This window comes from Cyprinus carpio, chromosome B15 (genome assembly GCF_018340385.1).
Source record: "Cyprinus carpio isolate SPL01 chromosome B15, ASM1834038v1, whole genome shotgun sequence".
Lineage (NCBI taxonomy): Eukaryota > Metazoa > Chordata > Actinopteri > Cypriniformes > Cyprinidae > Cyprinus > Cyprinus carpio.
In genome coordinates this window covers 16621336-16639310 of record NC_056611.1, presented here as the reverse complement: position 1 = coordinate 16639310, position 17975 = coordinate 16621336, and the positions used below count along the sequence as shown (strand labels likewise).

General features: G+C 36.2%; 1 protein-coding gene across 1 annotated transcript in view; it reads right to left on the bottom strand.

The window, feature by feature from the left end:
* The window catches only part of LOC109103545 (glutamate receptor ionotropic, kainate 4-like), a 329617-nt gene that overhangs the window by 16990 nt on the left and 294652 nt on the right, over nucleotides 1-17975 (bottom strand). Inside the window, exons 14-16 of the mRNA XM_042740067.1 lie at nucleotides 15715-15822; nucleotides 6798-7001; nucleotides 325-438 (exon numbers count right to left, since the gene is read on the bottom strand). Coding sequence (XP_042596001.1) covers nucleotides 325-438; nucleotides 6798-7001; nucleotides 15715-15822 — 426 coding nt within the window. The remainder of the gene's footprint in view (nucleotides 1-324; nucleotides 439-6797; nucleotides 7002-15714; nucleotides 15823-17975) is intronic.

Below are 17975 nucleotides of genomic sequence, written 5' to 3'. Positions count from 1 at the left end.
CAGTGAAAGAGCTATTGGATTTTCAGTGTTGCTGTGTGCAAGAGCTCAGGGTGTTATTGGTGTGAATTAGATACAAGCCACAATGAGGAGAATCTGAAATTGGGAAGGAAAGCACTACATTTATCAGCTTAGCGCACTATCTGCTACGGCAAGGGTGATGCTCAGAGCTCTCTGCCCCAAAGTGTTTCTCTATTTAATTCCCATGCGCTCTCTCTCTGGCCATTAGAGGCTGCCGATTGTTGAGGATTGTTGATCTTTAATGCTACGAGGTCGGGAATGGTTCGGTCTTGGGCTGCAGTGGATGGAGGAGATGGAGGAACTTACTATGTGCACTCGGTACATGATACTGATCCCCAGAGTCATGAAGGGTTTGGAGAAATCAATGACCTTCTCCCTCTCGGCCGTGATGGTCAGGGCGGCCACAGCCAAGTCAGCCTTCTGAAACATATGCAAAATAACAGCAGCCATTAGAGCGGGGCTGAATAAAAATTAGCAAAAATATTATATTATAATAAATTATAATTAATACATACATATATTTATATACATACATATATAATTAAATATATATGCATGTATGTATATATGAAATAAAAATGACATTAAAATAAAAAAGTCAAAATATGTAAATGTAAAAAAATAGTAATAATGATGCAAGCACATAACAAAAACACTAAAACTTAAACTAAAATATAAATGCAAACTGAAACTTAAATCCCCCCCCCCCCCAAAAAAAACATCAAAAGACTAATTCAAAATATTAATAAATAATATTGTATAAATTATGCAAAAATAACACTGGTTATCAAGTACAATTATTAAATACATTTATGTATCATTATGAAGTAGGTGTTTGTCTCGACTCACCAAAAACACAAAGCCCCCTCAAAATCATTACACCCCTGTAGTCCATCTTAGTTAAGCTGATTAGAGCATGTAAACCATCTCAAACCAGCAACAAACCAGCTTAACCACCTTAAGCTACCATGACCTGTCTTTTTACACCTGGAAACAACTGCTTGCAGTCCAAATACCTGTATTTTGGTGAATTCTGAAGGGCAAAGCTGAATTGCTGTGTGTGTGTGATGGAACATGAACACAGAAACTGTCATGACAAATCACTTGACACAGCATCCAGTGCTGCCGGGCACAATGCTGTGGCCGGATCCCACTAATCAAACAACACCGAAAAGTGCATCTGCAAGGGATTTTACGGTCCCGCAGGACACACTCTTACCCTCCACTGCTCTTTGTCCTCTCCAGGAGGAATGATGGGATATTGGAGCCGTGCTGTAAATGAGAGAGAATCTCCGGACAGCAGATACCGGTTACAATGTGATGTTTTAGCCTCAAGCCTCAACCCTTGAAAGTGACAGGAGAGGCTTGTTAACTCCGAGAGCCGAATTAGGAACGTTAGACACGTGTTTCAAGATCCAAGAAGTATCATTGAGCTACTATTATACTATATTTTGAATAAGTTCTAAGTTTTTGTTATTCTTTTTTTTTTTTATGTAGTTTTAATTTTTATCTTGATTTTAGTTATTGTAAGCCAAAATAATACACTTTAAAAAAAATATTTAAAATATTTTATTAAAGTTTATTTGGTAACACTTTATTTTAAGGACCTATTGGTAGTTGCTTAGCATATTAATCTAGTTATAAATCGCATATTAATCTTAGTATTTATATACCACATTTTAATGCATTATTCTGCATGACCATATTTTAGATCTCTTAATCTGTCCCCACACCTAAATTTAACAACTACCTTACTAACTATTAATAAGCTGCAAATTAGGAGTTTATTGAGGGAAAAGTCATAGTTAATAGTGAATACAGGTCAAAAGTTTACATATATCTTGCAGAATCTGCAAAATATTAATTATTTTACAAAATAAGAGGGATCATACAAAATGCATGTTATTTTTTATTTAATACTGACCTGAATAAGATATTTCACATAAAAGATGTTTACATATAGACCACAAGAGAAAAAAAAAATAGTTATAAATAGAATTTATAAAAATGACCCCATTCAAAAGTTTACACCCCCTTGATTCTTAATACTGTGTTGTTACCTGAATGATCCACAGCTGTGTTTTTTTATTTTGTTTAGTTATAGTTGTTCATGAGTCCCTTGTTTGTCCTGAACAGTTAACCTGTCTGCTGTTCTTTAGAAAAATCCTTCAGGTCCCTCAAATTCTTTGGATTTCCAGCATTTTGTGTATTTGAACCCTTTAAGTAATGACTGTATGATTTTGAGATCCATCTTTTCACACTGAGGACAACTGAGAGACTCATATGCAACTATCACAGAAGGTTCAAACACTCACTGATGCTCCAGAAGAGAGAGAGAGAGAAAAAAAAATGCATTAAGAGCCGGGGGATGAAAACTTTTGAACAGAATGAAGATGTGTACATTTTTCTTATTATGCCTAAATATGATATTTTTTTTTCATTTAGTACTGCCCTTCAGAAGCTACAGAAGATATTTACATGTTCCCAGAAGACAAAATGAGTTAAATTTACCCTGATCTTCAAATTCAAGTTTTCACATGCATTTTATATGATCCCTCTTATTTTGGTAAGATAATTAACATTTTGCATGTAAACTTTTGACTTCAACTGTATGTGTTCCCTATTCTAAAGTGTTACCATCTATTTTATTTAAGGAAACCATGTTTTTTATGGTTTTAGTTAACGATAATAACCCTGCAACCATCTGCTCACCTGATTATAAAGCTAGTTATGTCATTATCTCACCATGTACAGTACTTCACCATAGCAAAAGCGACTGTGGCACGGTAAGATGAACTCTTGCATGTTCCCTGAAGATTCCTTCCCCAATAACAGCTTGCAGATGCACTAATCTTCAAGTGCTCTCCATAGTTCAGCTGTGGCCCACAGCTCTTCTCCAACTCATGCACACTTCACTTCACACAACAAAACATCACGCTGACACACAAACAAGGAAATTACGCGGTCCCTGCTGAACAGAAATCCCTCAAACAGATGTCGTCCGTAACAGAAACAAGGACAATAACTGCCGCTCAAATATTTGACATCTCGTTACGTATTAATATTGACGGCTGGACTGCACAGAGAGAGAAATTATGAGATGGAGACTCTAAATAATAAATAATGCAGTATGATATTCTTCCTGAGCTCCATCCTCCCCTTCAGCTTTGACTCAATCAAAAAGTGATGCCCCTAAAAACGAGTGAAGGCGGCAATGTCAACTCTATCACTGCTGAATAATACATTGACATAAGTTCCCAGTATGGCATTTCAAACTCCTTCTGAGGCTTATTCTTCATCTGACACTATAGAAAACCCTGACAGCTCGGCTGCTTCACTATCTTTGTGTACTATTGCGCTGTCTTTAGTTTTACAAGAGTTTCCAGAACATAAAGCATGACCAGGACAGTCACTGTGGAATTAGGAGTCCATATTTTAGGGAAAAAGTGAGCCACTTCTGTGCAGATTCTCATTTTCCAATAAATTATAATATTAATAGCAGAAAGGCTTATGTGAGGTATTGTATTTGTTGCCTCATTTATGAACTCATAACCATCAAAATACATTAATTAAATATAAATTTAAACTTTGATTTTAAATTTTTTCTTGCTTTAGATAGCATTTAGCATGTAAACAGATACACTAACTAAACAAGCATACAAAATGTATGTTATTATATATATTTAAAACAAACCATTGTAGAATTTTGTGCATTCAGATTTAATATTATATTAAACATTTTCTTTTTAAAAAATTATTTTAAATCCTATAATGATATTATGCAATAACAACATAACTGAAAAATGTATTATACATAGATGTACTTTAAAAAAAAATGTATGTACTTATACAGTATGTACATTAAGGTGTATATACATTTATTAATGTGTATGTTCAGTTTTAATACTGTTAGGGATATTTATAAAAAAAAAATCATCATAATTGATCATAAATAATTTTTTATAATTTTAAATGTCCAACTCTTAACATAATTTAATAAGGAAAATAAAATGTTACATTAAAAATGCAAACATGACAGAAATACCTAAAATCTTTATGGTTTAACTTTTGCAAACACAGATATATATATATATATATATATATATATATATATATATATAGATTATATATATATATATATATATATATAATATTATATTAATATATATATATATTATAATAATAATAATAATAGCAATTAGATGTGTTTTCCCAATTGGTTCTGGCTTTTTTTTTTTTTAATGAAACTATGCACATACAGTTTTATGGCCAGTAAAAAATATATTCGTTAAATTCTCTCAAGTCACCTGCCATTAGCAGGTGTGGCAAAATGTTAGCTTGTACTTCATTCAATTTTCTGTTACATTCAATCACAACTGCGAAATTATTTGTAGTCTTTGTTCATATGCAAATCTATTATCATTTTTCTATGTAATAAATAACAGGATAAAGGTCCCTCATGGGATCCTAGAGGCATAGAGAGGACAAGGTAGCGCTCCTCGCCTCCTTCAGTTGCCCCTCATCACCCTCTACTGTCTACAGACACTATAGCGCGTGGGATGCAATTAGACTCATTGGCCACTTTCAAGGTCAGCTGTATAAAACATACTTTGAGGGAACAAATTGAGACAATAATAAGATTAGGCACTTCTTTCTTTATTTCACTAATGGTTTGCCCTCCATTAGCTTGTGGAATTAAGACGGATAACTTCTCAAAGCCTCTCCGTTTTTGTATGCGAGAACGTAGGCTGCAGAGAAATGTTCTGGTTTATGACCCTTTCCCCTGGAAATATATGAATATCGCCATGGCCTTTTTGTTCATTTCTGAAAATTTACTTTGCTCCCTGCAGTGCTTGCCAAAAAATGGAGGAATAAATCACCAGACGACTGTTTTTAAATAAATAACATTTCCGCCGAAAAGGGCAAGCACTCGTAACTAAACAGTATTTGTGACATGCAAGATTTCCATCTCATCAACGGGATGTTAGTGGCTGTCAGAATGGGACTAATACTCTTCACGCTTCACCAAGTCTTTTTAAACACATCTGTGTGTGTTTGTTATGGGATCAGATGGGCTAATTCAAATTCATTAGGATGAGGGACCTGTAACTGGGTTGGAGGCATAAACATGAATATTGTTGGTTAATCTGCATCACCTGTGTGGAAGCAAGTAAAACAACTTTTAGTCTGGCTTTAAGGCTTCCTTCCTTTAATGAATTATTGAAATGAGCATTTGAGAATGAATAATTCTAGGCTAAAACAAGAGGAAGCAGACTGTTTCATGCTATGTATTCAGAACAGCAGAAGTGCTGTGCTTTAAATATAATTCATTCTACATGGCTGTTCTAGATGCCAGAATAACCAGGGGTTAAATTGAAATTTTGGAAGAGGGGAACCATAAAATCTGCCAGTATTTCTGTTTCCTCAGGTAAGATACCACAAGCTACAAGACAAACAAACTGCCAATAATGTTTTATCCCCCTTCCTCAACAAAGCCATTCTGCTGATTAAAACAACTTTTTATGAGTACTGTATACAGTGCCTGATCAGAAATGACAGTAAATCGCTTTATGCTTGGTTTTATCTTATTTATGAAAATATAAAGTACACTACAGTTCAAAAGTTTGTCAGTAATATTCTTTTTTTTAAAAGAAATTAATAATTTTATTCAACAACGATGCATTAAATTTATTAAAGTGGCAGTATAGACAGTTATGTTACACAAAATTATTTCAAATATAAGCTGTTCTTTTGAACTTTATTTATAAAATAATCCATTAAAAATATAAAGGTTTAAGTAGCACAACTTTTTTTTTTTTTAAACATTGATAATATAAAAAATGGTTAATGAGAACCAAATAGAGTAGAATGATTTCTGAAGTAAATTCAGCTTTGCCATCACAGAAATAATTTGCATTGTATTTCTTAATATTCAATTGTATTGTTAACACTTTAATTATAGGGAAAAAATTCTCGCATTAGCAACTAGTTGCATATTAGCATGCATATTACTAGCATATTGGCTGTTTATTAGTGCTCATAAAGCACATATTCTGCATGACCATATTCTACATACTTAATCTTAATCAATACCTAAACTTAACAACTACCTTACTAACTATTAATAAGCAGTAATTAGCAGTTTATTGAGGCAAAAGTCATAGTTAATAATTAGTTAATAGTGAGAACTGGATCTTAAAATAAAGTGTGGCCATTGTATTTACTGTGTTTTTGACCGAATAAAAGCAGTCTAGGTGAGCAAAAGAGACTTTTTTCCAAATCATTTGTACAGTAGTGTGTGCGATTTTTTTCAATATGTCGTTTTTTTGCACCCTCAGATTCCAGATTTTCAAATATTGTCCTATTCCAACAAACCATACATCAATGGAAACTTATTTATTCAGCTTTCATAAGATGTAAAAATCTCAGTTTCGGAAAATTGACTCTTATGACTGGTTTTGTGGTCCAGGGTCACATATTATTACATGTACACATTTTAAATTACATATCACATCGACTTAAACAATTCTCTTTACTTGCCTTTTAAATTACACTATGCTTTATATTCCAGAAGCTAAAAATGGTCACACTGAACATTTTTCTTTCTTTGTATCTTCAGTTGGCAAGCTAACAGCTTTGCCTACTAGCTAATGTAGTAACATTTCACAATGCCAATAATCATCAGGCAGCAAAGAAAGGGGGAAATTCATGACATCGCAGTGCTGTTCTGTTCCAATTCAACCCCTGATTAGACCATATTCCCTTGTGACATCACTCACCCTGCTGATGAGCTCTCCCACCATGCCTGTCCAGGTGCCATTGGTGCCCGACACTCCATACACACCGTCCCCAACCAGTCGAATGCGGTACTTGAACTTCAGGATATCTGCCAACTCCTTCAGCATATCGACGCAGAAGCCTTCATAGCGTTCGTTCCCTTCATGTTCCTGGTGATTGGCTCTCAGCATTACATATGGATTCTCCTGTAAAGATATCATTGGTGTTATCGTCAGCACTCACACATCTTAACACACTCTGGGAGCACTTCTGTATCAATCAACACTCACTTTTGTGTGACAAATGATTGTTTGAGTTGGCAAGTCACACTAGCTATGTTTCCAATTTCCATCCAAACTTGTAAATTTAATGTGCGAAAATTGGAAAATCGCACCCTTTCCATCCCATATGTTCAAGAGAACAAAATCGAATGAACATCGAATCTAAATGGAAGTTGATGTAACTGGGGAAGACACAGTAGCTTTTTTTTCCTACTTGCACCTCAGAGTGTGCAGACGAAATGCAATAACAAATGCTGTCATGTTATCTTGCATTTGGAGGAGGATGCTTGATGTTTGGAAACGCAGTCATGTGAGACAGTTCTGAGATGTAATTATACCAAACTATTTTGATGACAGACTTTAAATCAGGCATTTCAGAATGACTAAACCAACATATGAGATGTTGTAAAATGAGACTGGTCCACTGGTTAGTCCAGTTATCCACTCAATGATCTGCTGAGACAAGAGTTTTTTTGTTACGTATAAGAAATTTATTCCGTATGTGTGTTTCCATTGTAGTTTATGCACATCTTCTTTTTGGATAAAAATAATGATCTGCCTCAGTTGAACACATATTTTATACGCATTTTATGATTTTACACACTTCTTGACCTTTCCATCCAGAGGTTTTTAACACAATATTTTAACGCAATATAAGTTCGCATAAAAATACGTGGATGTAAACATAGCAGAAGTTTGGACACATAAGGCTCTGTGAGCCCTAATGTGAGCCCACCAAAAGACCAAGTTCCTAATTTACGGTTTGTTTTCTCATGCTGCCCAAAGACCGAACAGATTTATTAGGCAATCTGTGGTCAAAATAAAGGCTTTGTAAACATTTCATCCCGCCATCTTTCAATAAACACCGGCTGTGCCCACCGTTATACATTTTACTGTCATTTTCAAACGCTTTGCATAAATTGAACAGAACATTGCCACCTTGGACATAAACAGACACTACAGAATGAAACCAGCCACATAAAAGCTTTTCAAAAATCACTTTTTGTTATAACTAAAAAAAAAAAAAAAAACCCAAAACAAACAAAAAAACACTTTGTCTTATGTGTTGAGGTAAAGTGGGTCTGTTGTACTTAAGATTTGTTTAGCGAAGACTGTTTGACTGGAGAGAGTGTTTCATTTTCACCAGTAAATCTGACTCGCTCCACTCCGATGCTTTGAGTGGCAATCTGAAGAGCTGAGGAGACTTTTCAGTCTTTCACATCGCCATGGCAACACTTCCTTCTTCTTTTTTTCTACCTGCTTGTCTGGTCCTGCATCCCTGATTTTTGATGCGCCCAGTGGCCATGCTCCAGCTGGCCTGAGTATAGCAGCAGCTGGGACTTGCGTCCTGTCATACAAGGGGTAACGCCAATGGACATATTCTGACACTTCAAATAAACCTGAACCCTATTAATACGAGCCGCTCATATGCATCCAAATAACACAGTAACTGTCCTTTCACCTCATTTGTATGTCCATAAAAGCCACACAATGTATTTGCAGATGGATGTGCACACCTTGGACCTGTCGGAGCAAACATCAAAATCCCATATTGCCATGGCGCAAAGAGGCCTAGAGTCTGACACTCTTTAAATGCAAATCCTTCCATTTTGTTCATTAACTCCTTGAATCATCCACGCATGTTACCGTCATGCCCTGTTCTGACACCGCTGCGGTGGTTATGCAGAGAAGCACAATATAAATGCAAATTTTCATCGCTTACAGCCTGCTGGAGGCACTCAAGTATTGCAGCCGGACACTTTCTCTCAAACTAAGCTTATTAAAGAGTAGAATTTCATGGACCAGTTGCATATTAGACAGACAGTTTCAAAGAATGGAGGAAAGCTAATAAACAAACCTTCTGGATTCAATTAATAGGTCTACGCACTGGGTGAGAGAAGTCATCGATGGCTTCGGGTCATTACATGGTGCCCATAATGGCCAGCTAGCTTCTGGTCTGATTGATGATTAAGCCAAAGAAAAGGGAATGATTACACATTCATACTTAATAATCCATTATAAGCAGAATCTATGAAAAGACAGAAGAAGAGGAGCTAGGAAGAGGAGGGAAGTAAACTCACTTACGGAAATTAACCATGGTTTTACTACAAAAACAAAAATCATGGTTACTAGCTGAGCTATGGTTATGACAAATTAACCATGGTTTTGATATACTAAGTAAAACTGTGGTTATACAAATGGTAATTCTCCAAAAAACCATGGTTACTACACTTTGACTAAAATAAAACCCTGGTTAATTTTCTTAAGGGCTCTGACACACAGGACCAGGCTTTTTGCCATCAATATCAGAAATTGAGCTCTGGCACCAGTCGATTTCATCAATCACAGCATTTTACCAAAAATGGTCAAATTAAACATTTTCCATTCTTTTGTTTTCAGTCCTTGGTTAGCAAGCTAATAGCATAGACTTTACAACTTAGAAATTACTTATCACATATTACAGAAGCTATAAAATTAGTTAGCCTTTTTAATAGGGTGACCATACGGGCCATTTTCAAGAGAGCTATAGAGAGCGGAGCAGACAGCTCCTTATGCTTTCAAATTGCTCTCGCAATACTTTGGTGTCATACAATGATCGGTGCACAGCTACAAGTCGAACGAACGAATGAACAAACACGTGCATGTATGACAATAAACACTTTGAATCCTTGAACTGAATTTGCATCACTTTGATCGTTCTAACCTTCTCACACTCAATGGGCCACGATTGGTCGACTATGTACAATAGCTGCATGTTATTGGTCAAACTACTTTGGATGTTTTAGGCAATATAAAAATCCTGGCACATAAATGGCACATATGGCCACCCTACTTTTAGATTACATTTCAAGTAGAAGCTAAAAAGCTACAGAAGCTACAAAAATTTAACCAGCCTGTTTTCAGTTGTTAGCAATAACAACTTGGCCTCGCTGAACCTTTTAAATTACATATAACATTACCATATTTAACTTAACATCAGTAAAGCTAAAAATAACCAAATAAAACATCTCTACTTTCATTGTTTTCAGGTAATCTTTGGTTAGCAAGCTTTCTTTCAGAAATGAAAAATTCACTAAATAAAACTTATAAAACAACTCCTTTTCTCAGCTAGCCTCTAGTCTGATTGATGATGGAGTGACAGAAAATGGAGATTTACATATAATAATCCATTATTAGCCAAGCCTATGAAAAGAGGGAGGAAACAATTGAGGAAGAGGAGCGAGGTTAACTGTGAACACACAGGACCGGTCCTGGCGCATTGCCATCAATCTCAGGAATGAGCTCGGGCATCAATCAACTGAGTGAGTGCTGTTATCAGGCCAAGCAATCCTCTCTTCCGAGCTTGAATGGTTCCATAAAATTTGCGGGCCACATCAGAGAAAGAAACTTTCCGTTTAATAGCGTAGACAGTGAGATTAAGGGCACTTTGAGTGTCACGTCTGCCAAATGCAACATTCCTCACCAGTCTGGGATCTGCAGCAGATTTGATTCTATTTGTTTTCTTGGAAGGCTGTCAGCTGATGAAATCCATTTTACAAATATAGCATGGCGGCAGTCTGGTTTAGTGCGTTTGAAAAACAAACACATTAAAGTCAATCTTACTTCAAATCAAATCTCAAAGCTTTTTGTTCAGAAGGTGAAGAAAAATTGGATTTGTGTGTTAGCATTTCTCAGACGTTCTCAAAAAAGTGAGTTTGGTAACTGACTGGTCTGCTACTCCCTCTTTATTTATGCCTCCCTTGATTTAGATTTTTTTCATGGCTTACAGGGGGTGAATTGCACTGAAGATAGTCCAGACAGAACCAGCTCTGACTGATAGTGGTCTGAGAGACAGAAATTGGTCACAGAGGCGGCACATTACATGAAGATAGCGCCTTACATTTTATATTTATGAACATTTCCAATTGCTCTGCGAATAAAGGCTATCTGCCTCTTTTTGAACACAATAAAAGTGGTCTGTCCACTGAAGTTTGCAAGCCTGAGGTTTCATCATGAAATTGTTTCTGCAATCATACTTCTCCATGTTTTCAGAAAGAGCACTTTATCGCTATCATTGATTGCCGTGAGCGTGAATTCAATGAGGACTTTCTTTTGAGAAGATGCAGTAATACAATATCCACTCCAGGTCACATTATTGTCTTCTGCTATTGTACCCATACAGATTAATAATACTTTGCCTTTTCTTTTTTTAAGATGGTTTCACAGAGACAATTCTCTCTTGTAAAGGCTTACATGACTTTTCTCAGTCATTCAATTCATGATGTGACGTTTTGAAAAATACTGCAGATAGCATCACAGAAAGGAAATTTTAAAGAGTGAACTGAAAGTGAACCCAGTTTCACAGGCAAAACAATATGTATTTGAGCTTAAAGACGAAAAAAAAGGTCTTGACAACGGCTTTATCTGAGAAAACAAGCACTTGTTGAAGGGAAAGCATATCAAACTGAATCAAATGACAGCACAGAAAGGCTGAAAAAGTATTAAACACAAATAAAACAACGTCTTGTATTTGCACACGCTGTCTGTGTTGTTTTAGTATTTGAATCACTAAGGGAATTATGCAAATCAGGCATTAACTCTGTCAAACACAGTAAACCCAAAAGCTCATACAGGGCCTGGTTGAGTTTGATGGTGGGAGGTTTGTGAAAAGAAGTGGGATAACTGTGAATTCACCTCTGGCCACACTGCCCACTGCTTGATTACACACAAAAGTTTTTGAACAAGTAATGATTAAAGGGGAGACTGTGGTCAATTGTGACACACTAAATTTCTACAAGTTAGCACTAAACATCCCCAAAGTTTTTTTCTGCAAAAAAGGAGTGTGATAAATAAATATATAGTTTTATGTAAAAGAAAGATTTATATAAAAAAGTTTTCAAAAGAGTCCATCATGTAAGTTTTAAAGGAGATCCTCACATTTAATTTAGATTTTTTTTTTTAAACCAGAGGGCTGAAATCTAAATTATAGCAGTTTTTAATAATCCTACAAACATTATAAGTGGACTTCAGGAAACTTTATAAAATAATTCATGACCCATTTAAGCACATATTATTCCTCACAGCTAAAATAATTATTACCATATAAAGGTCAGAAATTATTCAGCATTATTAATGAGTATTAAAGCAGTAATTTTATTCTGAGAAGTTCTCTAATACATGTGAGGTAAAGCGAGCTAATATTATACCATATATTAAATTGGATATTATGTCTTTACCAAGTCTGCCAATTGCCACCAGTCTATCAATGGCAGAGTAACACAGTTTTTTTTTTCTCAATCAAAGTCTGGGTTATGAAAAGCAGAGTAAAAAAAAAAAAAAAAATTACAAACAAAAATGAGTTATTTGTGTTCTCAATCAAAGAACTGAATCTCTGGCTCCTTCTGCACATGATATAATGCCAAAGGCATCAATAGCCGCTACAGATCCCTGCAGAACAGTTTGTACAGTTTAGACAGCTTCACCACTTCAAGCCAAACCGGCTCTAATATACTGTCTATCCTTACAAAAATGTTAGATCTAGCCCATATCACCAGGGTAAAATTCAATCTGTGTGTTTGTGTGTGTGCTGTAACTCCAGCGATGACAAAAGCTCACAGCAGTAATGAAAACGCTGGTGGAGTGGTCCACAGGTGCTGAGTTCTGGAGCATGTTTTCAACTGTGCTGCGTTCACCGAGATAAAGCAGACTTTGCAATCAGCCTGTGATGAATGGGCCGTGATAGAGCTGAAATTGCTCTTCGGTGGCTCTTTAATGCGGCCAAAGTCTTCGTATATCTTTAAAGAGGAATAAACACGCAGTGCAAACTTCTTCCCGGTTCTCCCTGTTGCAACATCATCAAGCACATTAACAATAAAAGATCTGAGAGGAACTAATCGTTCCACCTGTACTCCACTCGTTCTTTAGTGAGACACAGACGCACAACCTCCCCAACATAATTATCTCTATTTCACAGCAGATACTGTTTTCATAAACCTGCTGAAAACACCAGCATATGTTGTGTTGAAGACTGGTGTGCTGATGTTCACACCAGGCTCTTCCAACAAACTTTAATGAAAGATAGTACTTGGTTAAATCAAATCAAACACTTTTCTTCCCTATTGTGGCATATATACAAATCAAACAGCTTCTAGAACGAGAAAAAATGTGGGGTGGGACTTGATTTTGTCTATCGACGGGTTCATGTCACCAAGGTGTTTATGTCTTTCTTTCTTCAGTCGAAAAGAAATTAAAGTTTTTGAGGATAACATTCCAGGATTTTTCTCCATTTAGTGGACTTCAGTGGTAGGCTGGTGGCCAATGGGTTGAAGGTCCAAATTGCAGTTTCAATGCAGCTTCACAGGCCACTAGGAATCAGGGTCTTATAGAGCGAAAGGATTGTTTTTTTTCTAAAAAAGTAAATAAAAATGTTTATACTTTTTAACCACAAATCAACCTCACACATTATGTAATCATGCATGCATGACATTGGCGGAAGTACCGACCCAGTGTTTACGAAGCAAACATGCAAAGAAAGTCAAACGGCTTTTCCACAAAAAGGTAAAACAATGATGTTGGACGATTTTGAAGTTGGAGAAGAAAATGAGATGAGAGTTTTTCCTACACTTCCTTTTTGAACTGGAGTACACAGATGAAGAACTAACTATGAGAGACTTTTCCAATGTGATTACGCAATGCGTGAAGATGCACATGCACATCACAGAGCAAATACAAGAAGAACATTTGTGGCTAAAAAGTATATACTTTTTACACACACACATATATATATATATATATATATATATATATATATATATATATATATATATATATATTTTATAGGAAATAACCAGTTGTTTCGCTAGATAAGACCATTATTCCTTGGCTGAGATCGTGTAAAGCTCTGCATTGAAACCACAGTTTGGACTTCAACCCCTTGGCCATCATTGAAGTTCACTAAAACTAAGAAAACCCTATAACATGGGGGTAGGTAAAATATCAGGGAATTTTATTCTGGAAGTGAGCTTATCCTAATATTGAATGACATGGGGGTGAGTAAATTATCAGGAAGTTTATATTCTGGAAGAGAACTTATCATTTAAAGATTACAAGTGCATATAAATAAAAATAATGTGCATGGATAAATAATTTATAATAAACACCGCAATGTTTTGATTATAATTAAGAATTGTCAATTTTGATTTCATGGTGCCTTTAAGCTCAAATGATGGTATTTGTGGTACAATTCTGATTACTTCAAAAATTTAATTTTTTATTTTTTTCTAAAAACAAAAAACAAAAAACTGGTTTATAGGCAATTGCAATTACTTTTAATGGATGTGAATGGGGCCAATCTGTAAACGTTAAAATACTCACTGTTTCAATAGAATAGCCAAAATCACTTAACCTTTTCTGTGCAATGTTATAGCCAATTTTAATACTTTGTTACAGAGTAAAAAACAAACAAACAACAACAACAAAAAAAACATCTAAAACCCAAACAACCATAAAAAAATGAGAACTTTACGGCTCAAAGCAACTACAAAAATAATACTCATATAATAATCAACCAACTTAAGTGCTTTTATAAAATTACAAGCTTCACATTTCTGCTTCTAAATTCTCCAAAAATTGGGCACATTTACTTCCATTGTAAAGGCCGTTCACACCAAGAGGATAACTATAAAGATAACGATAAAGTATTAAAGTATAGCAGAGTCCACACCACAACTATAACGTTAAAGGCACAGAGAAACTATATCGTTGGAATCACTTACAGAGCAATTTTTTCCAGCTGATGAACGATAAAAACATTGACACCCAATCTGAATCAATCCTGCTATAATGAGCTTGGGAATTTAAAGCGGCAGACGCACGTGCGCTTAGAATAAACAGATCTTTATAATTATCTTTACAATTATGGTTCTTGCTGTGAATGGGGCTTAAAGGTCTCTAAGAGTCATTATTCTACAAATGGTGTTAACTGAGCTTAAATTGTAGTAAACCTTAAAGAAATATTTCTTGAAGCAGGATCATTCTAGTCGACCAGTGGTAAGTTTTGCTGGTAAACAGCATGACTATGATTCTCTTTTCAGCAGTTCTTCACGCTTATCATATCATTCATCAGGTGTAAATTGAACTGAAGAAGATTTCTCCATCTGTACTCAACAATCTGCTTTAAACCAGCTATTTATTGGCTTTCAAATGCTTCATTCACCTTGCATGGCCCCTCTTCATTCGCAGTCTCTTTATTCCCCTCTCTTTTCTAGTGAGGGATGATACGCGACATCCGGCCTAAGGCTGCGGAGAGCCTCTTTTTTTCTCATCACTATACAGTGTACGAGAAGATGAGAAAATTGCCCCTAGATAACAGCCTAGTGGATTACATCTTCAATTGGTGGTTACTGCTCCAGGAAATGCTATCACACGCATACTTGTTAGTTTCCACTCATCTCAGAGGAGAAGAGTCTTTATTTAGATCAGTGCTGAACCCTGAGGTGATCAGAGACTAGACAGACCGTTTCTGGAAGCTAAAGAGAGACTCCTTCAAAAAGGAGCAATTATATATCCTTTCCAGGGGGTGTGTGTAAATCTCTTGGCTGAATCAGTAGGGTGTGTCCTCTACTGAGGAACCTGGACCAGAGGAGAAGATAGGACTTACCAGGATGGTAGTTATGGTGAGAGTGGTGTTGAATAGCGTGTCTGTCACGTTAAGTGATGGAAGCTTCCTCTCCATGGACAGTCCCTGCTCTGAATGCCACTGACCAATCTGTAAGAGAAACACATTGAGAGCTATACTAAGCCTTTAAGCAAATTATGTGCAGCAGAAGATCCAATGACATGAAAGAGCAACCATAAAGCCTTACAGCAGTGGTCTCAAACTCAATTCCTGGAAGGCCACAGTTCTGCAGAGCTTAGCTCCAACCAACCCCAAATCACACCTACTTGGAAGTTTCTAGTAATCCTGAAGACCTTGATTAGCTGCATCAGGTGTGTTTGATCAGGGTTGGAGTTCAACTGTGCAGAGCTGTGGCCCTCCAGGAACTGAGTTTGAGACCAATGCCTTAAAGGGATAGTTCACCCATAAAAGAGATTTCTGTCATTTACTTACTCTCAAGTCATTCTAAAGGCAATAGACTGTCAAGCTCCCAAATTAACAAAAAACACCATGAAAGTATCACAAATGCATTAGATTTCATGTCTTCTGAAACGACACAGTTTGTGTGAGAAACAGACCAAAATTTAATTGGGTATTCACTTAAAGGGTTAGTTCAACCAAAAATTTTATGAAGCTATAAGAATATTTTTTGTGCGCAAAGAAAACAAAAATAACAAATTTATATGTTGTGGTACTCTTGTGAATGTGCAGCAGAGACTGTAAACATATTCTCATAGCTTCATAAAATTAGAGTTGAACCTCTGATGTCACGTGGACTTTTTAAATGATGTCCTTGCTACCTTTCGGGGCCTTTCCGTGGTAGTTGCATTGCTGTCTATGCAGGGTCAGAAAGCTCTCAGATTTCATCAAAAATATCTTTTTGTGTTCCAAAGATGTGAACGAAGGTCTTACGGGTTTGGAACAACATGAGGGTGCATAATTAATGACAGAATTTTCATTTTTGGGTGAACTATCCCTTTAAACTCATAGCTGTCAAATTTTATTTGCTTTTGCACATATTCAAATATGGCACTTTAAAATGTGTACCAGTTTTGGCAATGACGTCCATCTCCATTGGCTCTTGCATATCTCATGACTTGCCGCAACAGTTTGAATATGCAGATTTGTGCATAAAATGTTCTGTTTAACATTTCAAATGTCGTTTGTTCCTAATAAATCCTAATTGTGCACAAAATCACTTTTATATGGCTACAGAAGACCTAGAATAATACATAAACAAACAAAGGTCACATGAGGGGGGTCAGAAAAAAACTTTTTCATTAAGGGGCAATATTTGCCCGTGGGAACACATTTCCAGGGCCATTTTTTTACTTTTGTATGGGTAAATTTGAGTATTTTTTACACTGTAATAATGATTATTAATAAAATACATAAAACATGTTTCTGTGTTTGGGGAAATGGAACATAATTCTTATAGGATACACAGAGAAAACAAGCCAAGAACAACTTACGAATTGCTTTTTACTCATTAGAAAATCAACATTGGTAGCATGAAAACCAAAACGGTTATTCGGCCCCCTTATTTTTAATTTTGGGGGCATTTTTGTTTATTTTAGTGCCATTTTGTCATTTTGAAGCAAGACATTTCCAGACCCTATTCACTTTCATATTAAGATAAGTGATCAGGATATGATTCAAAAATTCACTTTTTTTGTGTTCCACAGAAGAAATCAAGTCATACAGGGTAGGCACAAAGGAAGAAATTAAAGGGAGAGGAAAATATGACCATTTTAATTCTTGCATGAACTATTTCTTCAAGGCTCAATGTCAGGTGGAGGAGAATGCGGATGTGAGCTCGTCAATGCACACACACACACACACACACACACACACACACACACACACACACACACACACACACACACACACACACACACACACACACACACACACACACACACACACACACACACACAAACACACACACACACACACACAGAACAGTCAGAACACCTTAAAGGAAGTGGCAAAGGGACATGAGCTCAATCAGAGATGCAACAGAATGCATTCATTAACTCAATTACACCCCAATTCTCTGAAGCGAGCCAATGTCCTCATTATCATTCCGGTTTTGGCTGGCACCCCTTCGCTAGACCGCCTATATGGGGCCACGCTGCCTTTAATGGGAGGCTGAGTCTCCACCCAGCACACATGGCAGTCCTAAATCACCCATCATTTTTATTTTTTATTATAATTACAAAACGGCATGGTTCATTGGGCCTCCTCCTCGAAGTATTCTGCAG